The sequence below is a fragment of the Glycine soja genome, chromosome 8 (assembly GCF_004193775.1).
Source record: "Glycine soja cultivar W05 chromosome 8, ASM419377v2, whole genome shotgun sequence".
In the NCBI taxonomy this organism is placed as follows: Eukaryota; Viridiplantae; Streptophyta; class Magnoliopsida; order Fabales; family Fabaceae; genus Glycine; species Glycine soja.
In genome coordinates, this window is record NC_041009.1 from 41,901,975 (window position 1) to 41,928,709 (window position 26,735).

At 33.1% G+C, this 26,735-nt stretch overlaps 2 protein-coding genes across 4 annotated transcripts; both read right to left on the reverse strand.

The window, feature by feature from the left end:
* Window positions 1–5,266: 5,266 nt before the first annotated feature.
* On the reverse strand, window positions 5,267–7,860 carry LOC114423269 (homeobox-leucine zipper protein ATHB-13-like). Its single transcript, XM_028389961.1, has 3 exons — window positions 7,225–7,860; window positions 6,752–7,128; window positions 5,267–5,955 (listed from the first exon to the last, which is right to left on the reverse strand). The coding sequence occupies exons 1-3, from the start codon at window positions 7,334–7,336 to the stop codon at window positions 5,602–5,604; spliced, it is 843 nt and encodes a 280-aa protein (XP_028245762.1). The 5' UTR covers window positions 7,337–7,860; the 3' UTR covers window positions 5,267–5,601.
* Window positions 7,861–17,697: 9,837 nt separating this feature from the next.
* On the reverse strand, window positions 17,698–23,315 carry LOC114423270 (sucrose transport protein SUC3-like). 3 transcript variants are annotated; one of them, XM_028389962.1, is made up of 14 exons: window positions 22,801–23,315; window positions 22,369–22,434; window positions 21,911–22,009; window positions 21,759–21,823; window positions 21,556–21,640; window positions 21,412–21,445; window positions 21,173–21,272; window positions 20,672–20,747; window positions 19,877–20,236; window positions 19,591–19,734; window positions 19,189–19,422; window positions 18,976–19,039; window positions 18,851–18,894; window positions 17,698–18,356 (listed from the first exon to the last, which is right to left on the reverse strand). In XM_028389962.1, exons 1-14 carry the CDS (start codon window positions 23,065–23,067, stop codon window positions 18,186–18,188), a joined length of 1,809 nt encoding a protein of 602 aa, XP_028245763.1. In that variant the 5' UTR covers window positions 23,068–23,315; the 3' UTR covers window positions 17,698–18,185. The 3 variants fall into 3 exon arrangements, with proteins under 3 accessions (XP_028245763.1, XP_028245764.1, XP_028245765.1); XM_028389963.1 differs by having other exon boundaries at window positions 21,759–21,780; window positions 22,801–22,877; XM_028389964.1 differs by lacking the exon at window positions 22,801–23,315 and having other exon boundaries at window positions 21,759–21,780; window positions 21,911–22,074.
* Between the last annotated feature and the right edge of the window lie 3,420 nt (window positions 23,316–26,735).

Genomic DNA, 26,735 nt, shown 5'->3' on the forward strand with positions numbered 1-26,735 from the left:
AGTTTTATCGGACTGCGGTAAGACCGACGATTTTGTACGGAACAAAATGTTGGGCGGTCAAGAGCCAACATGAGACTAAAGTAGGTGTAGCGGAGATGAGGATGTTGCGGTGGATGTGTGGTAAGACTCGACAGGATAAAATTAGAAACGGAGCTATTAGAGAGAGGGTTGGAGTAACGCCTATTGTAGAGAAGATGGTGGAAAATAGACTTAGGTGGTTTGGGCATGTAGAGAGAAGACCGGTAGACTCTGTAGTGAGGAGAGTAGACCAGATGGAGAGAAGACAAACAATTCGAGGCAGAGGAAGACCCAAAAAGACTATAAGAGAGGTTATCAAGAAGGATCTCGAACTTAATGATTTGGATAGAAGTATGGTACTTGATAGAACATTATGGCGGAAGTTGATCCATGTAGCCGACCCCACCTAGTAGGATAAGGCATTGTTGTTGTTGTTTTTGTAGTTTAATATCAATTTTTGAAAACCAATATTAATGTTAGTAGTTTTAACATCGGTTAATAACTAATGTTAAAAGTCTTTAATAACTAATATTAAAAGTCTATTTTCTTGTAGTGTCTCCACTTAATATTAGTGAGGCTAGATGGGCTTGCGCATTTGGGGTTTTCTGCACATCTAAAGGAAGCCTAAAACCCAATACTTTATGGATCAAAATCATTCAAACATAACTTTGCCCATACTTATTTTTAAAAAAAATATTTAAAATGGAATAATTTCTTATATATATATATATATATATATATATTAATTTTATTAATTATTCAGAATAATCTAAATTTTTAAAAATAACTCAATTTTTTTAAAAATCATCTTAAAAATCAATAAAACAACAAAAAAAAGTGAATTAAATATAAAAGTTTATAAATATTCAATCTTTAAAAATATTTTTGTAGATAAATGAGAGAGGATATTTTTAAATAGTCATAAAAATATTTAACTTTTAAATATAGTTTTATGAATGAATTGAATATCCATCCGATCCAATAAAAAAAGTAATGGATGGATTAAATGGATCATAGACGAATTTGATTTTTTTAATAAATTGTAATGGATCATAAATAAAATTGAGTGATTTTAATCTATCAATTATAAATTGAATAAAAAATTATCCAATCTAGCTATCTATTTGACAAGCCTTATAGTCATCTATCTAACTAGGTGGGTATCACTTTCCAAGAAAAACTCCTAGCATCTAGAAGTTAGTTGAGTATTTACAGCAGTGTTAAAATTGCTTGTGGAAATAGGCCTATAAAACAATTTTCTGAATTAGCTTCTATTGGTTTTCAACATGCTATTGGTGCCTAACTCAATAACATTGCAAGTACCATTTGCTTCTTACTATTGTTGTTGTGTAACAAAGGAAGGGAAGAAAAAAAATGCATCAACTTATTATTCAACAAATTAAAAAAAAAAAAAAATCTCGGCAGCCAAGCTTTTCTATAAAATATCACATTTTCATAATTTCATTCTTTGAAAATTGAACAGTATTAGTCAAGTTAGCTCATCACAAGAATATATACCATTCAACTTATTGCATGGTGGCACCACATGCACAGCACCAATCTCATAATGAAAACTCACGCTTTCGTTGATAATTTGGCCTTAAAAGTTTCCTTCAAAACCTAGTATAATTTCAGTATGTCAAAGCAAAAGGGTCTTAATATTATTAAAGTAGCCGTTGACAGAATCCATATTATAATAACAGATTGATAGTTTTTCTATCTGCAGGGAAATATCACTTTCTTTTAACATTAATACTGTCTAACAATATAATTAAAACAAACCAATAATTACAAAAATTATTGCATATTGATATTTCAAGAGTCACATGTTCTCCATACTTTTTGTGGACACTAATTTCCCCAAACATGCAGGGAATGCTCTTATATATTCTGCAACTCACAATAACCCTAACCACCCTATCATACATGTCCAATTTGGAACCACCAAACACGTGGCCACTAAATCTCGATCTTTTGTGATTCCACCATTAGTTAATTATGTCCAATGACAAAACTTTGCTGAAAAATCATAGTTGGCTTCTGAGAAACTGTCATCAAAATGCCAAAATCTTTAGCCATTTGCGAAGTATTTTAAAAACCATGTTCACATGATCCCATAAGTATAACAGCGCAATGCATTAATATATAAATGAATTATTTTTAAGCAATCCAGATGTTATCACATGCGTTGTTTAATATATATAGAAATATATAGATTCTCATCGGGTTTCTCATGTAATCCGTGGATAAGGTTAGGGGTTACTCTAATAAGATTTGTTGTCATATCCATTACCATGTTGACAGCATCAATTACGTATGGGAAGTTTCAATATCTATATATATATATATATTTACGAGCTGCCACAAAGAAAATACTACTTTGTATACAGATTAGCATTACATGATACTAGATGTACTAATTAAGAGTTTCTTAGAATCTGACACCATTGTTTAATTTTTTTCTCTCCCGTAAATTCTATGTTTCTGACTGTTGAAACTCAATATACCTTATAGTTTGAAGGTAACATATAAGTGAGACAACTAGTTGCATCTTCTCCCCCAAAAGTTTGAGAAATTATTAGATGATATGGAATTATTATAGTTTCAATTAATCCACACACATAGGCACATACGATAAAATGTTATTAACTTTTTTTAAAAATAGGATATATCATGTAGAAATTGGTCAAAACTATATATAAACACGTGGGATAATATTGCACTACCTAATTAATAATTTCTCATTGTATTCTCCCTTTTCAGTAACTTAATTTGAGCATTGATGTCATATGATTTCAAAAGTTTAGTTAGTATACCATGGTAAAAAAAAATTAACGAGAAAGTTATTCCTACTTCAACTGTTGATTACGAATACACATCTGGAAAAAAGATCCTAGTGTTTTCTTTTTAATCAGATAATGGAATTAACCTTTGTCTTTTTCGCCAAGACAAGCAGAAATTAAATGGGAAGAGATGACACGGAAGCAGTAGCACGAATATGGCAAATTTGCAATACAGGGAACAGCCCATTCTTCACTGAAACGAAATCTAGGTTCACATGCGGTAGTTACTACCTAGTGAACTTGTCACATGAAAATTATGTTTTTATCTCTTTCTTGATAAATTTTAAGCTCGTACAGGCGAGCCTTTATCAATATTTGTTATTACTAAAAGGGTTACTAACACACTTTTTAATTTTTTTTTCTTTACATTAGTTAAAATTAATTGTAAATTATATAATGAGACTTGTTAAATAAAAAATATTGACCCATAAAATCATGTGATCTCTAATAAATTTTAGACAATAATAATAAAGAATGTTAAAATTATATTGATAACATTTGTCTTAATATTTATAAATAAAGAGAAACATATAAAATATAAAATTTTCATCACTCTCCTAACTTATAGCGAAGAGCTTCACTTCTCACATTTCCCCAACAAGGTTTACCTCTCTCTTTCTGCATAAACACTATCTGGGTCTCTCAAAGTTCTCTCTTTTATTACTGGATTTTGTTTTGTTTAGAGTTTCTTCACCAAGATAATTATTTTCGAGGACGGCGTTGCGGAGGCCGAGGAGGTCTTGGAGGGTGGAGCAAGCGGGGGGTCTAGGAGCCGATGTCGTCAGTGGCGACCTTCTAGTAGGCAAGGACCCAAAGGTCAAAGCAACGGAGGAAGGTGGAGAGGTTTGTGACGGCACAGTCGGGGTGGCAGAAGTTGTCGATCCACATCTGGCAGCAGAGGGAGACGTCGTCATCTTTGGAGGGGGTGGTAGAGAAGAGAGGGAGGCATTTCGTGGGTGGGAATGGACTCAGGGAAGAAAGTGAATGAGCAAAACCCGGCAAATGATGTCGTTTTTAATTTTAAAAAATTGAAAAAAAAAACTTTTACTAAGTGAAATCTTACTCAGCAACTAGTACATGTGACATTACACATCGTATGTGAACGTGGTCGATCACCTAGACAGATAATATATACATATAACAAAATTTTTCAAATATTAAGAATGAATTTGATCCGAATTAAAAATTTATTAGAAACCAAATATAAAAAATAAATATTTATTTGGGACCAATAATATATTTAAACTAATATATAATTTATATTTTTGTCACTAGCAACCATTATGATGATACCATGGTGCCCAAAAGTCCCATGTTTCCGAAGCAATGAAATCTCTGAAAGCACCGGACAAGATTAAACTAAGGAATGGAGAGTGAAAAGAATATATTGAAAAAAGAGAAGTGAAATTTGTATGTGCATGCACATTCACCTGAGCTGAAATTTCCACAGTTCCTTTGCATGTCAATGACGTAGAGATATGGGGGTAAACAAACTAATAGGTGGTGACATTTTATTAGTTTCTTTGCAGTGCCAAGTTTTGACCACTTTCATCATTGGCACATTATCAATACAAGAAGGAGAGGGAAAAAGAAAAAGTGTACAATATTACAAGGAGACACACATAAAGGAGAGAGAAGTGACTTGAAAGTGAAGGTGAAAACAAGTGAAGTGGGTGACAGTGATCACACATGGAGTAGTAAGGACTACACTGATCCACTCCCGCTCCTTCCCTTGTCATGAACAAGAAAAATCGACAATGTCCCATTCACGAGAATGACCATTTCCAACTCTCCTTGTTTTCTTCCCCACCCTTTCCATCTCCTTGTCCTTTTCCCCCTCTTGGAATGTGTGCTTGATTCCCTTTCTTTCTTTAATATACCTACTTTGTCAAGTTCCACTGGATTTTGTTCACCCTTACTTTGGATCAATGAAATGAAATCAGCATGAATATTTTTACATTGTCTTGTAGTTAAGGGTTTAGCTTGATCTATCACAAGGAGATAGTCTCCCGTACGTGACAAACTAATATTTCAATTTCTGCTGAGAAAAATATTCATATTTAGTGTCTAACAGTATTTTAAATAAAATTATCTTGAAAGGAAAATATTGGAGATAGTTCCACAATGAAATAATATTTGAATTTCTGTTAAGAAAAATATTTATATTTAATATTTGATAATGTTCTAATTAAGATAAGATTGTCTTCCAAGGAGAATATAAGTGAAAGACAAAAATAAATGTACTTTATAAAAAAAATTGCTTAAGACTACAAAGGTTTGATTCAAAAGCAAGCAAAGCTAATTGGATTAAAATAATGGTAAAAATGTACGTAAACAGAGAATCTTCCTTTATTTTAGTGGCCCCTCTGCAATAGCCTGCAAATCAGACACCAACAAGCACGGTCTCACAGTCAAATGGAAATTTTTTTCTCATGACCCATTACTCAAAAGTTTACAGAAAAACTACTCATATTAATTAACTAAAAAAGAAAAAGGTGACTAACCCTTTATTCTTTTTATATAAAAATATTAAAAAAAAAAAATTTACTTGACATATCCTATTTTGTACATCAAGTTTATCAAAATATGGATTTTTTTAATTTAAATTATAACTCATTAAATATGGTAATCAATTGATACAGACACCTCTAGATGATTTCATTTTCATTCGGAAAAGGAAAAATTACATTGCAATATGAAACTCTCTCACTCACTCTCACACTCTCCTTTTGCATGATGATCAATTGAAATGTTGCTGCTCCAACCAAGGCCAAAGGCCAGATTGATCATCAATGGCACAGAACATGTTGCTTAGGCTCTCTTCTTTGACCATGTGATCAATCTTTTGGCACTGAATCTCTGGCCTTGGAGTGGTTTGGAAAAGCTGAGCCACTCCTGTTGGTCTAGCAGAAGATGGAAAGAGTGTTCTGTTGTTGTTGTTCTGCTGAGTGGATAGAGGACTATCAATAGCTGGTGTTCTTGAGATATCCAACTTAATCTCTGAGCTGTTCTCACTTCTATTGCTGCTGGATCCCTCAGTTTCTTTGTTGAGGTTGATGGATTCAGTTGGTTCTCTGCTTTTCAGTGCCAATATCTGTAGCAGTGTGTGACAGCAGTGAAATTTTTAGCTATTCCAAAAAATAATACTACATGCAGGAAAAGTTGGAGTATTATCAAGTGTGTAATATCAGCCTAAAACAAAGGTGTCAATGTCAAAAATGAACCAAATGATTGTTTATTTTTCCAAACCAAGGAAACTATATGCATTGCATGACAAACATGTAATTGAGTGGAACTTGGTCTTCATGAAGTTACTGAGGATGATTGGAAAAAGCAGCTTTATAGAAAGTTATCATATCAGTTCCAGAAGTTGGTGAAAGGAAATAAAAGGCTCTGAGACTGAGAGCCATAATAAATATTTTTTTTGGAAAAGCATAATAATTAAAGAAAAGCATCGTGATTACCTAGCTTTATTGTACAGAATTAAAACAATCTGACATATAGCAGAACTTGAACATCCGATCCCTCTATTCCATCGTCAATTTAGGACTAATTTAATTTGAATCAATTTCTCAACAAACACTTATGAGAAAGATATAAAAGGATTTTCATGAGGTAAAATACATCAATATTCTCTTATAAGTTAACTTACGTACCTCAATGGAAAAGTTAACTAAGAAAGTTTCTTAAAAAATTGAGGTGTATTTTAACTTATGGAAAGAGTTTGATTTGCTTACCTTTCTAATTAATTTTATTTTCTTTTTTGTTAATAAACTCATCTGAATTTGGCCTTAATTAGTAATTTAAGAAAAATTGGTCTTCTTTTTTAAAGTTTTCTTCTCACATGTGAAACCAAAATCTTACATAGAAGTTGGAAGAAAATTAGAAACCTCAGTCTGAAGTTTTTGGTTCTGAAATTGAAGTGCATCATTATCTGCTTTGATAGCTTCATATTGTCTTTTGAGAAGATCATAGTCCTTCTCCAACTGCTTGGTCTTCCACCTAGCCCTTCTGTTCTGGAACCATATAGCAATCTGTCTAGGTTGCAATCCAAGAGCCCTTGCAAGCTGCATTTTCCTCTCAGGTTCAAGCTTGTTTCCCAACTCAAAGCTCTTCTCAAGTGTCTTCACTTGTTCCATGTTAAGCCTCCTTTTCTTCTCTCCTGCCTGAGATCCATCATCAGAATCTTCCTCAGCATTAGCTTCTTCTCCAAGTTCAATCCCTGAAAATGACATAGATCTCTTGCCAAGAAAGGATGCTCCTCCACCTGCATATCAACATTTTGAAACATTAGTATTAGGCCACTACACAACATAATATTGCACCATTGGTTGGTGTTTTTGTGATCTAGAGGAGAGAGTACCATGGTACTCTTGAGGTGCACATGAAGTTATAATTGAGTTGAGTGAAGGTGGAGGTTGATGGTCATCTTGGTGAGGTGTTTGTAGCATGAAATTTGCTGGGAAGAAAGCCATATCATTGCTTGCTAGCCTATGCCTGATGCCACTGATCTTCAATTGCTGAATGATATTCTGATCACCATGTGATTGCTGATGCTCTCAAAGGCTAAACTGCGTTGTTGGGAAACAACAATGACAAAAAGACTATGGTCTAATACGCAACACACCTTCTGCTAATAAATTGAAGAGGACGGATATATTGCTCCTAAGGATGGCTTATCTAGCATATCATGAGTTTCTAGGGAGAGAACTATTGTTCTTCTCTTATGTGAATATTTGGAAACGTTGGACCAAGTTGTTGTGGAAGACACTAGGACAAAGACTAAGGTAATCTAATGCACCACATCTTCTGCTAATAAATTGAAGAAGATGGACAAATTGCTCTGAAGGGTGGCTTATATATACCTTATCTGTTTAAGGGGGAGTTTTTGTTCTCTTATATCATAATTTCAAAAGGGAAAGGAAATTGAGAGAGGAAAAGGTGAGAGAAGAAAGAAGAGAGAGAGGGACAAGAGGGTGAGATGTTTGAATCTATAGTTCTATACATATCATCTTCAATATATATCATCACTGGATTTTTCTTTTGCTTATTGTATTTAAGTTGCCGCTGTTAAATATAAAAAAAGAAAAAAGAAAAATCCAATTGGTTTTTATCTTTCATGACATTAAAGGGAAAAACAATTAGTTAGGCTTTTTAAATAAACTTATATATATGTGGAGGTTATGAGATGTCAAAATGACGTTTAGCATTTGGAAAAAGAATAAAGAAAGAAGGATTATTTTTGGAAAGGAGAAAAAGAAAGCTAGCTTCTCTGCGTCAACCTGTCTAATATTCCATTGGAGTGTGCGCTTGTTAAGATCATTGCTTGCAATTATTTTCCTAATGATAAATTAGTTTCTCACTTAGGAGACAGGCAGTGGGGGTTTTCTTTACAAAGAAAGGTTTTCTTTAAATAATATATATAGTTATAGGAATTGGAATGGTAGATAGAGGCTTTTCATGCCCATGATTCCTTTGCTAAAGCCAGGAAATGGAGATTCACATATTATACTGTTATTTAATTTGAGGTGGGTGAATTTAGAGTTTAAACAAATGAAAATGTTTCTAATGGTGTTCTATTAATAAAAGTATAAAAAAGGCAGTAGATGGGGTAGTTGTTAATTGTTATCACACATGGGGAAAGTTTCTTATTGGTAAAAATTAAATAAGACAGTAAAGTGTAAATTACCATTTTAGTAATCCTTGGAATTAGAGAAATGTCAAATAAATAATTGAAATTGAAATGTATTAATCACATTAGGCCTTGTCGTTAGCTCTATTAGGAAATATAATGGTAGTAAGTAATAAAATTTTGGGACTATTTGATATATAGTAAATTGTGTATGTCAATAAATAAATTGACATTAATTTCAATTTTATCAATTTATTGGTCATTTTTCTAATTTCAAACACTACTATGATGCATCTTACAATTTCAAGGATTAGAGTAGAAGTTTACTCAATAAATAAATAATATATGCACTAATATGTAAAATTATCCTCTAATGCCGAACGGTTATATATGATATACGTTTATTTGCTTAAAATAATAACAATAATCTTAAAAATTATATAAAAACTGATTAAGATGGATTAGTTGATAACGTAAAAAATCATATACTGTCATTCATATATATATATATATATAGTGCATGTCTAATAAACTTAAAAAATGTACATGGTGTGATTGCAAACATTTTAATTAGATTTAAATATATTTTGTTTATGTAATTTAACGTTTTTTTACAAGACTAAAGTGAAAAAAAAAATTATAGGGATAAAAATAAAAAATGTGTTAAATTACATAGACGAAAAAAATATTTAAGTCTAATATTTTAATATAATGATAATTTTATAAATAAAGAGGTTACTTGAGGGAAACTAAAAAGAAAAATAGTTGGCTATAACTTGATTCCAATTAAGAATGGATAGTGTTTTTTGTTGAGGGTAAGAAGAGAAAGGTGAAAGAGAGAAATGGCAGGAATCTAGGGGATGGGTCCAATGAAGAGGGGCAGGGTTTGCCACCTAACCCACCAACAGGCATCGTGCATTAGGACGAAGCTCTTTCGCATCAACCATTATCCCTTAATATTGCATCAGTTTCAGCCCAGCCCCTATCTGATGATGCCTTTGTGTGTGTATACCTATGTGATGAGGGTTGAAAAGCCAAGCTAAGCCCTGTTGTTGTTCTTGTTGTTGTTTATGGCCCCACCAGAGCTGGTTTTTTTTGTCCTTTTCCCTACCATATATATGTCCATCTACTTGCCACATTGCCACTGCCACCTCTCTCACTATTGCTACTGCCAACTTCCTTCCAAATGGCCTGCACGACACCCCCCCTTATTATACATATATTTATATAAATGTGAATACAATTGGCTAATAAAAAATTTCAAATCTCTTAAAACAAAACCAAACAACTTTTATACATTTATATATGTGTGTATATTTATATGATTTGTGCAAGTGCAACCCATCTAAGTTAATTTTCTCTACTACAAGCCAATATGCCCAACATTATACCATACTATAGCCAAGTCAACCATGAGTCCATTTGTAAATGTCATATTTGATAATATGGTGAAGGAGCTATAGTGTTATATTATTCAAGATTTAAATTGTGGTCACAGTTTTATCGCGATCTTTGGTATTGTGAGAAATTACAGATGAATATAATTGATACAGCTAAAATTGCAGTTACAAAAGATCTCAAAAACCTAGACATTACAACAGAAATTGCGGTTGCTAACCATTGTTTAAAACCTTGGTTTTAACATATAGGGTGACATTTTATTTTTTTATTTTAGTTTGACTTATGGTGAAAGGCAAATTCATAACAAATGTAAGGCTTTGGCTTTGGCTATTTGAGAGAGGCACATAGAAATAAAGGTTCAGGAAATTACATTAATCCGTCCAGGCAACATTTATTGACTCTGATCAAAACTGCAGTGCCACTACTACAAGTTGCTAGATAGGCTAGGTCAGTTGTATGTAAAACAGTCTGAATTTTTTTTATTTTTTTTTTGGGAACGGGGTTTCACATGAAACAATGAAAAGGACATGTACAATTTTGCTATTGATGATTGCTGTAGTTTTCTAATTTTTCGTACATATGGGTATGAAATCAGTACCCAACCAACATGTACATCAACTGCGAGTTTCAATATGGCAATGAAGCTTCATCTACACATTTAAGTAGTAAAAAGTACACTCAACTTTACTACTGTTATTTTTCCGTTAATGTTTTGTCATGCATCGTCATCCATATATCTTGTATTTTCAACCAGGAAGTTTGCAGACACATAGGACCCATGAAAGGAATTAAATTTCAAACAAAATGGTCCCATTTTTGCTAAATCAGCCATATACATGCACGACCATAAGTTCTTCGATTCTTTGATTTAACGACTTCGTGACTTTCTGATAAGTACATCAGTTTGATTCAACATTTATATAATTGATCGAGTGACTTTGACACCAATATAAATCAACATAATTTTTATATAATATGATCTACATAAAAATTTATTGCTGTATAGAATTTACAGTAACTTTTCTGTATATGAATTGAAACGTTATTTATGTAAGAATCACAATAGTGTAAAATTTATATTACAATATCTACAAATGTGAGGCGTTAAAAAATCATGTTCTGTTTATACTTTATTTTTTGGTTTTGGTGGATTTCAAACTTAAACCTAACCTTAAAACATGTGCAGTAATGCATCATATATATATATAGTGTCCCGCAAATAAAAACTCAGTCCTCACTTTATAAACTACCAGAATGGTATGTAACTAACACACAGTCGTAAGCATTTGGTAGTAATTCTAGAAATAATAGGTTCAAATTAGCTAGATTAGCTTTCTAACTCATTAGAGCTTTTCATAAAGTTCCATTAAAACTTTTTAAAGACAAAAATCTGAATTCTTTAAAAAAAATAGTTGTGAAAAGTATAAATAAGATAATTTTTCAAAAAGTTGCTTAAGTTATTTTAAATTTATGAAAAAAATATCCACTCTAGATTTTTTATTCCATTTATTTTCTTATAAGTGCTTTTTTTTTTCTTTTCCAAGTGTTCGTTGAAAAGTATATCTAAATTTGTTCTTAATCTTGTGGAAAGTTTGAGGACACAAAGTGGATGTGGTTACCCGTTCATTACTTTTTTCTTTTTTTATTTTATGTTCCTTCCATGATTGCAAATACATCTTCAAGGGAAAAAATATGAATAAGGCCATCTGGGTTTGTTCAAATAGCTAGAAAATCACCTACCCTGATGGGATATATTAAGTTGCACGGAATGTCTTTTATATACCCCTTACGTACATAATATCATGTTGCCTATCAATGTTAATAAAAAAAAAAAAAGGAAGTGATAAGAATAAAGAAAGTTGATAATTAAGTTTAGGAGTGTGTTGTTACATGCAAATTCTATTGCCCGATTAATCTTGTTCTAAACATTAAAAAAAAAAATGGGGATGCATATGATCTTAAGAAAAAAAGCAGATAGACTAGAGAATCTGTGTATTCTGATGATGGGACATGGATAGGGTCCCATGGAAATACTGCTTTGATATGTAGCCAAAGACATGCAGCTCTCACTGCTTCACATGCCTTTATTAGTTGGAAACTGAATGGGTAGTCCATTGGCATAGGGTGGATCCATGTTCCTTTAGTCCTTCTCTTTATTTTGTTTAATTTAATTTCCACCCATATAAACTCTTCTCTGGTAATTAGGATAATAAATTAAAATTAAATAAGAAATACAAATTAATAATAAGAAAATTCCAAAATTCAAGTGGGGATAAAGAAAAATAAAATAAAATTAGCTAATGCATTGAATCTTCTCCTCCACGTGCTCTTATGCTCTTCTGGTGTGTTCAGTTTACTCAAATCCCATGTGCTATCTTTGCTTGAGATCTCTTTTTTCTAGAGAGTGTTTCCCTTACTTTATTCTTCTTTCTCAAATTTTCAAATGTTTTGGGTTTTGGGATTTTCCTAAGAGATATGCATTGATAGTGATACGCCAACTACTGGTCCAGTTATGTTTTTATTTTTTTTATTATTTCCTCGTGGCCATTTTTCTTTTTCTTTCTTTTCTTTTCTTTTACTAATTTCTCATATGGGAACAGATGGCCCATACATCAGAACCGTCCATTGCGGAGGATACTTCCCTGATTGTATACATCTTCAAAATGCTATTTATTCCAGAGAGAAAGAGAAACTATTATATTGCTTTACCGAAAGGAAAGGAGATAAAATAAAATAATAATACTCACAGCTAAAGATGTAGCCATGTAGGTAATATCTTAGACCAAATAAATAAATAAAAAGATGTAGGTAATATCCCTTTGGTGGTAAAGAAAGTTATGTTGATTGACTCCTTATCCTTTAATTGAAGAAAATTATATTAATTTGGTCTTTCCAAAAAGTTAACGAAATATTTTATTTATTTGATTACAATTAAAGAAATAATGACATTAAATTGATCCTTCACTCTTAAATATTAATAATCTATATCCTTAGTCATGAAAGATTATATTAATTTAGCCCACCAGTCTCATTTAAAATAAAACAAGTAACAATTTTAATGCTAATTTTAATGATCTATTGATTAAATTAATATCCATTTTTTTAAAAAAAAAAGTAGATAAAAGTAATAAAAATAGTATATTTTTTATAGGAATAAATTCATGATGTTTTTTAATCAGCAAATATTAGTTTATTAGTTGTTTTATCTTGATTTCCTCATAAACATAGACACTGAATGTAAAACTTGTCTGGAATTATAGACTATTTTCTCTATATCCAACCATAGTTTTGAATAATAAATTTATTATTTAATTTAAAAGAAAAAAAAATAAAGACTAGGAAAAGATTGAGATAAGGACCCAGAAAGACCGAAAGAGAAGGAGCAATATCTAAAGACAGATGTCTTTCTTCTTCTTTTGTTTCCCTTTCTTTTATTTTTGAATAGGAATTTAAATCTTTAAATTAAATAATCATTAAGTCACGAGTAAGTTAAAATTAAAGCAAATGATTTATTTTTATTATTTTGGGTAATCAATGTTTTTTTTCCTGTAAAAAAATGTATGTTGTTTTTCAGAAAGATTATTATACAGATTCCTAACGAATTTTTTAAATAAAATTTCTTTTGTAACCCAATAAATATATAGCTAAAGAATAATGTTTTCTTATGTGAAAAAATAAAACAGAATAATATTGTCCTTGTTTTAAATACCACTTGTATAAAACCCTTTAGGGTTGGCCTAAAGTCATAGAAAAATTCAAGAGACCTCAATGAATCCTATATGTGACCTAGACGTGATAACATGAGTATCATGCCTATTTAAGGTACATATTCTCTAACGGTCCTCATAATTATTTCTTGTTGAGCGAGTTGTGTGTATTATGCTCCTCCCATGTTTGCATGCGTAGTGGCGTTTATCAAACCTTCCTAACATCAAGTAAATATGTTAGAAGCTCTAGAATCCATTAGTTGACCTAGGTCCCTTGGGTTGCTAGGCCTAGGTTCACAATACCACGACTTGATATTCAATTCTCTTTCATATTCATATAAGTATATCCACCTCATTATTGTAGTCATTCTTAAGGACTACCTTTATTTTGTGCATCATGGTCAACCTTCTTACTTAGAGGGTTCACAACCCCTCAAGCATGAAGCTTGAAAGGTATAGGCACTTGTTATGGTCAATTTCATTGACCAGAGGATTCACAACTGCTCAAGTGTTAAGGTGGATGCTTGTTGGGGTTGGTCAAACTTGTTACACAATTTGGTATATTTTACTTTGATCATAAAGTAAAAATATGAACTTTTACTTTTAAAAAGACTCTGAAATATTTTCTACAATTATATTGTATATGTGTGTGCACATGTGGGGGGTGGGGGTGAGGAGTGTATTAATTAAGAATTCTAATTCTGAGGAATAAGAATAATAAATCTAAATCAATAGGTTATACTTGAAAAGTTAAGGTTGAGGTGCACAAGAAAGTGTCTTTGTGAAAATGAGAATGAATTTCAATCATTAAACTAAAATAAAAGACCTGGATTAAAATTTTAGGTGACCATCGGATTTCTAAGAGATCTAATTTATCATGTTATTCTTCTTTAAAATTATCATTGACACATCACCAAAAATATCATAATTGTCGCCACTATGACCATTGCAATCACATACCGCCATTACAACCATAAATGTCATAATTGTCCCTCATGGTCTCTATTGCCACTAATACAAACTCCTAATTAAGATCAAGTTTGAGCATTTTGTATTTGGGGATTTTGGTTGAGACTACTTAAATCAACAAAATTAAGAAAAAGGAAAAGATAGATTAAGATGAGGGAATGAAAGAAGAACACAACAACTCCAAGGAATTGATGAGTTAAGGTTGATTTGCCAAAAAAATGATTATAAGAACTTAGGGTTCCAAGCAAGAACCAAGGAAAAATACCTTTCAATTAGCAACTAGCTAAATTTCAATTATCAAGCAAAAAGGTCCTTACAAAATGTTAAAAGAGATCTATTTATTCCTCTTATTAAAATAAGCACTTAGCCCAATGCCCAAAACTAATCCTCTAAAGAAATTACCAAGGTAACTAAAATAAAGTTAACACTCAAATTTGGGTTCAATTGCACAATTATTAAGGCCTAAAAAAGGATTCCAAAACCAAACAACTACTAATCTAAGGATTGACTAAAATTTATTATCTTCAAGCCTATCTCCTTTTCCTTCTCCATGAGTGAGTTCATCTTCTTGTTAAGCTCTTTTTGTAGTTTCCTAAACCTTTATGTAGTCATGGTTCCTCCCAAGTTAAGGAACTTCATGCTAAGCTCTTAATCCACTAATCTTGGAGATTAATGGTTTTGATAATTTTGCATGGTTATATAAGTGATTAAGAATTGATTGGTGCCAAGCATGATAAATATGTGATCAACGTGCTCGATTTCTAGGTGGTTGTCGAATAGTCGTGCTAAGGCTAAGCACGATGAATGCATGCTCAACACAATGAATTTGTAGGTTCATGTTTAAGGGCTCGCACTAAGCATGATGAATGTGTGCTTGGCAAAATAAATTTCGAGGTTTCTATCTAGTAACTTGAGCTAAGCACACTAAATGTGTTCTCCGTGTGCATGATATTTGGGTGTTTGTTTTGGTTACCCGCACTAATTAAGCATAAGGTATTTGTTCTAAAGCATGACGGTTTGGTGGATAAGCAAGTTATGGACATGCTAAGCATGAGGGTGCATAGAGAGCAAATCTAGGACTTCTAGATTGGTGCATTAACCATACAGTAGTATAAACACATACTTGTAATACGTAAGAGATTAAAAGGATAATTAAATCAAATATTTATTAATATTAAAAGGTGTTAAATGACAATTTCATTAGAATATATTAAATAAGAATAATTATCTGTGGACATCTAAGTTCAAAAAAAATATATATGGACATCTAAGCATTACAAATACTCCATGAACACTTACCGTTTTTTTTAATTTCTCTCTTTATATTATTTAACATACCTATATTTTTCTTTCTTTCTCTGTGTCAATTAATATGTGTACATGCATCATTTTTCATTGAATAAGTTAATCATCAAAAGATCAATTGGTATGAAGTGTAATTTTAATATAAGTTTGGAATACACAATCATGTAAAATAACAACTTAAGGAGCTGAAATGAAATTTATAAAGATAAAAATAAATTGTATCTTTCCTCTCGTGTGTGCATAAATGAATAGGGGTCAATTTAATCAACTAGGCTATGTACAAGGAACACGTTTCTTTTTTGCTTGCTTTGTACTACTGGCATTTTATTATGTAAAGGTGATTAACCTTTTCTTTGCAACAAAAAGAAAGGAAGAGCATGCAGGAAAAACAAGACACAGAATTGACCTGCCAACGATATACAATAGATAGATTACCTGAACACAAGCACATGGCAAGCATGCATCAACGCCAGACAAGGTTTGTTTTGCTATGAGGCTAACTTAATTTTATTGCACCAACATGGATTATAAAATTGATTTCTGTTTTATTATATATGATCCTTACATATATTACGTGTGCATATCTGCGTACGTGCGCAGAATTCCAACCGTAGGTGGTGGCAAACGAGAAGACATAACAACCCATGTTCATTTTGTGCCTTACAAAAGTATATGTTCACAGTATTTGAGTAATACTTGTGTTTTGTCACAAGGAAAAGGGGGGTAGCAGGGATTAAACATTGTATACTTCAGGAAAAATTATCTAGTCATATTGGGCTTTGGTAACCGAACTTCACAAGCCTGACATTATTACTTTCATTCTCATTTCGGAACTGCTAGGGGCAGTAAGCATTTTTGCTGGTACATCTAGCATAACGTGCAAAATTTCAGTTTTGCCCTTTCGTAAGCTCAATACGGATCGACAATCCATAGGCCCAATATGGGATACCATATGAGGCTTACGGATTAGCAATCCGTATTAATGGTCCAAGCAGGAATCGAATCTTTGACTTTCGCGTTATTAACACAACACTCTAACCAATTGAGTTAATAGATTAATTATGTTATAAAATAATTAATGTCGTTATATATAATACAAAAAATTTTAATGTATATTTAATGTACATGTAAATTTACATAATAAATTTTGTGATAATTAATTTTTATCTAATAATTAATTTTTTTACATATATAAATTGTAAAAAAAATCATAGGTTTAATAAAAAGTAAAAATATAGGATTAACAATCCACTGAACTTTATCGTATATCTGTAAACAATGTACGTACACCACCGAAGATAACAAACACTCACAAAAAGATGCTAACAGAAACAAGTTATACTAAGAAAGTGTGATTTAAAAAAAAATAAAGGCACTGGAAAAAAAACTAATATGCTATTTATAACCAAAAATACTCATTTTTCATATTTTGAAAAACTGCTGGGTGCCACAAGGAGTTCCCTTCTCATTTTCTAGTTTTATATACTAAATCTCTTTCGATTAAGGAGCAACATATTTTAACCCACACCATGGTTCCCTAAGTAGGTACTAGTCAACCGTTGGTAAATTCTACATCACAGCAGACACCACACAAGCATCCCTTGTTGATTAGATTCAAACGACTTCTGTTTAAAAATGGTTTGTTTAGTCTGACGGTTTTTAAGCACTTTGTGAATAATTTTTTTAACACTTTGTAACAGCTTTTAAATGCAAATTCAAATGATTAAACAATAAAAATTAATTTAAGACAATTAAAAATCATCACAAAATGTCAATTTATTATGTCAGGGACAAAAAATACAATATTCAAAATTCAAAGACTAAAAAAAATATTTTTAAATTTCAGGGACTAAAAAAATATATACCTGAAATTCAGTGACTAAAACAGTAATTAAAGAAAACAAAAAAAAAAAACACCTGTTGCTATTCATCTAAACAACATATTTTTTTCTACTTTACTTCTTTTCATTTCCATCCCCCTTCTATCTCTTCTCTTATTTTTTTCCCCTGTATATTTCACTTGTCCAAACAACGCATAAGTGAGTGAATAACATATTACAAAACCGTGTTACTATATGCCCCTAAGCTTTCTTCTACTGTGCAGTCAGTTAACATTACATTACATAAAATACAGACAACCACAATGTGGGGGGCAAAAAGAATGAATTTGAATATGGCATGCGCCTTTTGTGGGTTGGAAAGCAACATAACACGCAATCACCGTGCCAGCTCTCCATATTTTGGGTGTACTCCCGATTTCACAGGACCACGTACAAGTTAGATATTACCAGGTTAGATCTCTCCCAATGGTTAGCCAATATGAAAACCTGTTGACTGGAATGAACTGCTAGAGAGATCTGGCAGTTTGAGAGTTGCAATGACAGCACCGGCAAGAGCACACACGGAAGCCAAAACAAACGCAGGGATATTGCCACCACCAAAGAGAGCATCCCAAGGACCAGAACCAAGGGATATAATCATCTAAAGATGCCAACAATACATCAAAACGCAGTTCACAACATTTACAAGAAACTCAAACTTATAAGAGTAGAATGTCTTATTCAACTACAGACTAGAGAGTGAGACTAATTATGGACAACTAATACAAAGTCTGGGTTAACAGTTTCATCCAGATATTACAAATAATAATATGACACTACAAACTAGAACGAAATGAATGGAGAGACAAGTTTAGAAGAATAGAGGTTTTTTTGATTAGATGTGGTTTCTCATGAAGTCCATTGGAATTTTATCCAAAGTTAATAATATGGAAGAAGTTATGGGAGAAGTGTTAATTGCATAGGAAAGATCAGAAAAACAAATTGCACAACATTAGTAACAGTAATATGAACAGACACATGAAACAATGATAAAACAAAATAAAAATCCAAGATAATTTTGTAACTTCAAAATGGTCCACTCTCTAAGAAAGGTGGAGTAACAGATAGTAATACTTGAGAAGAAAAAAAAAATACCTGAGGAACAACAATTGCAAGATTTAGAACTCCTATAGCCAATCCTGCACAACCAAGCAAACATCTTGAAATCAGAAACTTTAAAAGACCAAATAGTAAGGGCATCATCTACAACTAATACCAACCTTGGCCACCTCCTGAATCAGCAGTCAACTCTGCTGTGACGGCAAAGGGAACACTATAGGTAATCTGCCACAAACATGGGAAATTTATCTTGTCATGAACTTCCAGATATTTAATCAAGCTAGGATGATTGCTTGAGAGATCAATAAGGAAAAGGAATCTGGTGATACAACAAAATAGTTTTTAAATGAGGAAATGAAACACCTTGTACTTACCGCAAGAGGAAAACCAAGAAGAACAAACACAACCAAGGAAGCCATCTTGATTCCTTCATTTGCTCCAATTATGTGTTCTATCCCTCCAGAATAATCTCTTACTGAAATAAGACTAATGATAGCAGTGCCAGCCATGCAAACAAAGACGATAAAATTGCTCAGTGCCCATACTAATTTTGCACCCATCCACTTACACATTGGTTCAATGAAGAAAGAGCTAATTCCAAGGACAACCTAACAAGCCATAAAAGCAATGTCAGATGACTCAGATCAATAATTGGGCAGGATAAAAATCCAGAAAGTCAGTTTAATAAAAGAAAAATAAAAAAGTTCCAGATCATCATCAGTAAAGCTTGTGACAAGTTTCTTTAAAAATAAATATGCTCAATCTTGAGTTCTTACAGAATTCAATAGCAAACCAAATGCACCTTCTCTAACTCCTTGATCATAAAGATCTACTTCAGAAGTGTCCCCTTTTGGATCACCATGATAAACTTCTCTCCCCATCCAATCCGTATCAAACAGAAAGAAGGGAAACCAAGACAACTGCAGGTAGATAGGATTAAAGGGAACATAAGAAGGATTTCAAAAGGGAAGCACCAGCACTAGGCTAATAGCATTCACAACACAACCGATTTGAAAACACAAATATTAGCAGAAACCTTTGCAAATAAATACTAGTACATACCCAAGTGAGAGCCATTACAACCAGGACTGAATGCATGGCAGGTGGCAAATGCCTTAAACTTGTCAACAAGTTTACCAATACCGCTCCAGGCCCATCCATTACATTTTCAGCATGATCTTCCCCAGCTTTGAAATTCCCATGCTTCAGCTCTGTATCTTTCTCAATGTGATTCTCAGTTCTCTTACTATTGGATTCATCCATAACAGATAAAGGCTTTAATTTTGAAAAATCAACACCATTTTGTTGTTGTTCATCCAGTAAAGGAGAAGAATCTGACAAGTGATGATGTTGACTTGCAGTAGTAAGTGGAACCTCATCAGCAAAATATAGGGTGACAAGTGTGCATAATGTCAGAAACACCTGCCATTATTGTATGAGGAGATTCCAGCTATTAAATAAATTATGCATTGAAAACATTAGGTTTAACAGTATATGATTTAACTTGGCAGATCTGCCAGCTGATGACCTTAGACCTTAACAGCACTGCCTTTTTTTAATGGTGTTTTTCTTTGCTTTCATTGAAGAGTAAGGCAGGTAGAGATGTTGAGCCACAAGATAATGCAGGTATAGATGATGTTGCCTCATAAGATAACGCAGGTAAAGTCGTAAAGATGATGTTGTTCCACAAAAGAATTAATAAAAATAAATGAAAATAAAAACTGGAGTGTATACTTTTCAGTAACAAGGAAAAAGTAAATAGCAATTCTAAGATCAGTCATGCTTATGATGTCTGACAACGTATATTAAGAAATAAAATATGAAGGCCAAATCAAGCAGAATTCAGTAGTAACATACCACAGCCACAAGAAATGCTGCTTTAAGATTGCCACAGGCTTCACAGCAAGCTCTAGTTGTCAAGAAAGGAAACCATCTGCATAGGTGAGAAAGGGTGAAATAATAATCAGCGGCAAACATAGAAAGAACAACAGTAAAACACATAAACAAAGCCAAAGCCAAAGCCAAAGACAATGCCAGCGTATTTCTGCCAAGTGAAAATAACAATAACATAACCCAATTCCTAAACTTTGGATTTACATTAATCTATTTATCAAAACCACTTTTGTCATCCTTAACATAGGCTACATTATTCCTATCTAGGGCTACGTTCTTGAATAATCCTTTCATAAGTGGAAAACCAATTATCGCCCTTGTCTCATTTCCAATTATTGATTTAACAAGAACATGTTTCAAATATTAGTGACAGAATTAGAGGAAAAAACACATGCAGAATGGACTTTACATAGATAGCTATGTACAGAAATATGAAATAAGCACAAGATATGAGCAAAGTCTCACTTGTTCCACTTTCCACTAGCACCTGAAGAATATCCTAGGATGTTCCCAACTGCCATCCACGAGCAAAATATAGCATTTGCAACATTGCGTTGATCAGGACCTAAATAGAAGCAAAATTATTAAACTGCGATGGCTCCTCACTACCAAACAAGTATTTAATTAAATATGAAAATCAACAATCCCCATTGTGGTTGCTGAGAATTTGAACAAAAAAAACAAGTGAGACCAGCAAGCTTTACCAGACAGATCAGCCAAAAGTGCTCGAGCTGGCCCCTACAAATTAAATTGAAGAAAAAAAGAGAAATTTAGTTTTCTGCTGCACAACTGAATCAGTATAAAGTTAATATAACAGAAGCACATGTCAATTACTTTAACAAGCTTACCTGCACTGTGTTGTTAGCAAGGTCCAGCATCCAGAACCCAAGAATAAATACAAGAGCAGCCCTTGTTCGGGTCCCTTTAAATGTTCTATAAATTTAGACATATGAATTTCATTAATGTCTGACTAAGGTCATCATATCTGTGAAATTTAAAAGTCAAAGAAATAAAATGAGTAAGAAAAGAACCAGAGGATGAGAACAGAAACCTGCAATGCTCATGTGTATCACCTAATACATATCCAATGTCAGCAGAAAATCCGATTAATATCACCTAAATTACAAGACTTGACTTAGCACATATGTAATGTAGCATAAAAAAACAAAATCAAAGTAAACAATCAATGTCACAGATACTTACAGCCAGACATATCATAAGAGATCCTGCCAGAATGAACGGCCGTCTTCTGCCAAACCTTGAAGTACATTTATCACTCCAAATACCAACGCATGGTTGAACCTTATGAAAAATTGAGACACATACGTGATTTTCTAGTTCCAAACCAACAAGAACAAAGCATAAACCTGCATGTATCACACCATCTATAACTCTATATTCCGCAAAAAGTACTCCACAATGCAAACATCAGTTACTAATTTTTACCAAAGAAGAATTCAGATCTAAATCACAATGCACAAGGCTGAAGCAGCAAGAGTGACAAACATGAATCCACCAACAATTAGGCATAAATTGTCATTGATCAGACAATGGATAGATACATTCAACGGAGCAGTAAAATGAACCAATGCAGGAGCAGTAAAAACTCTGAGCAAAAGCATGAAATGAAATTCAAACATTAAAGGAAGAGTGAAACCTACCACAAGACCTGTAATGGGGCCACAGAGCCAAATAAACGAAGAAAACGCATGTCCTATTCCCAACGTCTGCACCAAAACGAAACAACAAAGCACATAGTTAATCGGAAAGCTAAATATAACGCTATAGACACAAACACACCCCTTCAGCATTGCAAACTCAACAATTAAAATCGAAACCAAATCAACAATTAGATTGCAAAGGGATGGAGATCCTCTACCGTTGAGAAATCAACAGCAAACGATCTGAACAATTAAAATCAATTAATTAATTGCTTAAAAAGCTACGATATAAATACATTAACTATCCGCCATTGGATGTAACTGCATCCTTTACGAACCATAGAGGATCCGGTTCCGATTAGGGAAGGATCTGGTCAACGACGAAACCTCAAAATCATTCGGTTGGAGAGGGAGAGGGAGAGGGAGAGGGACCTGAATGTAGGGCGTCAAGAGAGAGAGCTGCAAGGCCCAGCCGAATTGGACGCCGGCGGCGACGGTGCAACTGAGAACGAGATGAAGCAACGGAGCGTTGATGTTGGTGTTGTTCGGCGGCGAGGGAGAGTGATTTGGCGGTGGCGGTGATGGTGGCAAGTTGCGGTGGTTGACGTCGACGAGTTCGAGTTCGGGGGCGGAGGAATCGTGGTGGAGATTCTTGTAGGGAACGCGGATCGACAACAAGTCAGACTTCCCCGTCATCATCGCCACGCGCCTCTGGACATTGACACGGATCGAGGTAGAGGTAAGAAACGACAACGTCTAGGACTCTCTAGGGTTTCTTTCTTTTGCGTTGGAACGAAATGGGATCGGAGAGTGAGAGAGAAGGTCAAAGAAATTGGGCGGGTGAAGAAATGGAAGCTACCATGGTTGCAAGCAATGCAAGGGAAATCTGCTACGTTGCAGCAGCGTCAAGGATGGTACTCGCGACCTGCTTACACTGCCACGTGGGTCCCTTCTTTTGAATGGAAACACAATTCCTTTGGTTAAAGATTGACTACAAGAATCATGCAACTATTTTGTTTTTTTTTTTTTTTTTTTGAAGGAATTAACCAACTATATTGATAAATGAGGGAATTAAATTGAACAAGAGAATCTTATGCACTACCTAATGCAATGATAAATAATTTTATCTTAATAATATGATTTGATTTTTAACTCGTATGTATGAAAAAAATATTAGGATGAATTATCCTTTAATATTTTAAATAAATTTTAATACATCTAAAAATTAATCATTGATTTTTTATTCATGAAAATAAAATGTAAAAGAAATTTAATTATTAATCCGTTGATTCGCTTTAGTTTTTTTATTATTTAGTTTCCATAAGAATGTTAGCATCAATTTCAGACTATTGTTGAATAACTGATAATGGTAAAATTTATTTAAAAAATAGTTACTATACTTTAATAGAAAAAAAAGTATTGATTATACCTTTGTATTTTTAATGTAACAAATAGTTTTATAAGAAACTTTTACTATATTTGTATGCTCTAAATTAGTCTTAAAGATTGATGTTTGAAAAATCATTATTTAATTTTATCTTTTTAATTTACATTATGTGTGATTTTGATTTCTCACTTTTTTTTCAAACAAAGTGTTCGCTGGAGTAAAGGCGATGTTAAATTGAATTAGGATCGTAAGATTTGAATATTTGGAACTTACTTTTGGAATCATATGGCTTGGATTCGAAGTCCCTAGAGTAGCGGATAGTGCTATATATATATATATAAAAGTAGAAATCACAACTCAAAAGAAAAAGGTCTTATGTAAACAACAAAAATAAGAAAAATAAGGTTAACAATACAAACAGTTTTTATTTAACATATTTTTTTATAATGAATAAATAGTTTATGCAGTTATATTATAAAAAAGTATTAGTAGTAGAAATAATTGTAATTGAGTAAAAGTCAAAATAAGAAGAAATTTAAATTTTTACTTCTAGAAATCAATTTTTTTTTCTTTCTTTTTCACTTTCTCCTCAATCAAATTATATATATCCACTATTTTCTTTTGTTTCTATTTTCTTCATTTTCAAACCAAACATGCAACAAAACTAGGAATTTTGCACCCATTTAGACAAAAAGAAAAGAAATTTCCGAAAGTAGTCATGTTTGAAAATTATTTACTCAAGTAGTCAGATTTACTGTTTATGGTGTACTCCATTCCCGAATTCACACTCCCCACCCACTTGTCTGTTTTTGTTGTTTAAAAACATGTTTTTTTAAAAAAAAACAAAAAAAAAACAGCTTATGAATTAAGGTTTGGCAAATCCGAATTCTGACATTGCGTTTTTTTTGTTAATCAAATAATTTTAAATATCTTAATAAAATATTTATTTATTAAATTAAATAATAATACATAGCAATATGTTAAGTTTTAATATTTTCAAAGAATATATCTGAAATTTTTAATTCGTTGTATTTAATTATTAATATATTGAAGTATTTTAAAGAATAAATGGAATAATATTATTTTAAAAAATATTTAAATAATAATGAAAATTAAAATTTATCCTAATGAAATGTGATAGGTGAAGATGTTTTATTTACATTTTATTTATTGAAATTTTCAATTTTCATAATAAATTAATTTGTAGAATTTGTAATGTTATTCTTTTTGTTTAATCACAATATGTTCGTGTTTGTTGTTTGATGAATTTATTTATCCATTCTTTTAGTTAATAAATTTAAAAAAAAAAACACAATAAAATATTAATGTGAGTACAGAAAAAAATCAAGTTTAATAATATTTATATAATATTATTTAACAAATATAATGAGACAACATAATAGGAATAGGTACATCATTGAGGTTGACTTTCTCAATTTGTTGTGTTTATTTTATTAATCCATTATCAACTATCAATGAGTATATGTAGATAATTTTCTCAATTTGTTGCATTGGATTCAAATTTATTTTGTAGTGTATTTTTTTATACAAGATATCTAGTGTTATACTTAACTACAATTGATTTTGGCCGTCAAACATAACCTCTTCATTGTAGTATATCATAGTTGAATAACTTGTGGTGGACTAACAATGTATTTTGATTTGAATGATTTTGAGAAGATCTAGGTGTATAAGAAGAATGTGATGTATGAGAAGTGTATGTAATATGAGAAAATTTGTTAGGAACGCTGTGAGAGAGAGAGAAGGAAAGTATGTTTCTTGGATTTGAGGCCAAGTCCTCCTGACAGACTACACTATTCAGGAATAAAGTTCTTTTTCGTAAGTTTTATTTACGCTGAGATACTTCTTTTATACACGGGTATGTTACGACCATGAACAACTTTCCTAACTAATTCACGTGCCAATATAACAGACTAACTAACTTGTTGTTAATACAACACGTGGTCTTATCATCACACGTGATTTACAACACGTAATCTTCTAGATGCTTCGGACGTGTGGAACTCCTTTGTCTTCGTGGTACTGGTTCATCGTGGCTGCTATCTTCCTTAGCTGTGTTGCTGCTGCTAACATCATCCGACCCTGTGAAACTCACCTTGTCCTCAAGGTGATGAGCATGGCAAACATCGTCCCACTTTTCCCACGTGGAGTCTTCCGGAGGAAGACCAACCCATTGAACAAGAACGAAACGAGTTGGGGGGTCCACAGAGAAGTCCATTCGAGAGTCAAGGATGGCTAGTGGCTCAAGTATAGGGTGTGGGGAGGAAGTATCCGCCGGAAGGGAAGAGGTTGGGAGGTCAAGAGGTCCGTGATGAGGGCGTAGTAAGGAACAGTGGAAGACGGGGTGGATACGAGACCCTTCAGGTAGTTGCAAATGGTAAGCAACGCTGCCAATGCGTTCCAGAATGGGAAATGGGCCGAAGTATCGCTTCATGAGTTTATGATGACGCTGAGAACGGAGGGACAGCTGGCGGTGAGGTCTAAGCTTAACATAGACTAACTGGTCGATCTCGTACTGAACATCGCGGCGTTTCTTGTCCGCAAAATGCTTCATCTCGGCTTGTGCTTTAAGGAGTTTGCGGCGAAGGGATTCGTGAAGCTCAGCTCGTGAATGGAGGAGGGTGTCAACGGCCTCATTTCGAGAGGATCCCAAGACGTATCCCGGAACGGAAGGTGGGGGTTTCCCGTAGATAACTTTGTAGGGAGTGACCCCAGTTCCGGAGTGTTGCGAGGTATTGTACGCCCATTCCGCGAGGGGAAGAAACTTATGCCATTCCTCTGGGCGTTTGTGGACGAAGGACCTCAGGTACTGCTCAACGCTGCGATTCATCACCTCCGTTTGGCCATCTGATTGAGGGTGGTAGGCGGTGGTCATGCGGAGGGTGGTGCCACTGAGCTTAAACAACTCGCGCCAAAAGGAATTGATAAACACGGGATCGCGATCAGAAATGATGCTGGA

Coding starts and splice junctions, on each gene's coding strand:
- LOC114423269 (XM_028389961.1), bottom strand. CDS start 7,336: ATGGCTTTCTTCCCAGCAAATTTCATGCTACAAACACCTCACCAAGAT. Junction 7,129..7,224: donor TGCACCTCAAGAGTACCATG/GTACTCTCTCCT, acceptor GTTGATATGCAG/GTGGAGGAGCATCCTTTCTT. Junction 5,956..6,751: donor ACCAAAAACTTCAGACTGAG/GTTTCTAATTTT, acceptor ACACTGCTACAG/ATATTGGCACTGAAAAGCAG.
- LOC114423270 (XM_028389962.1), bottom strand. CDS start 23,067: ATGATGACGGGGAAGTCTGACTTGTTGTCGATCCGCGTTCCCTACAAG. Junction 21,446..21,555: donor TTGCTAACAACACAGTGCAG/GTAAGCTTGTTA, acceptor TTTAATTTGTAG/GGGCCAGCTCGAGCACTTTT. Junction 21,273..21,411: donor ACTTTTGGCTGATCTGTCTG/GTAAAGCTTGCT, acceptor GCTTCTATTTAG/GTCCTGATCAACGCAATGTT.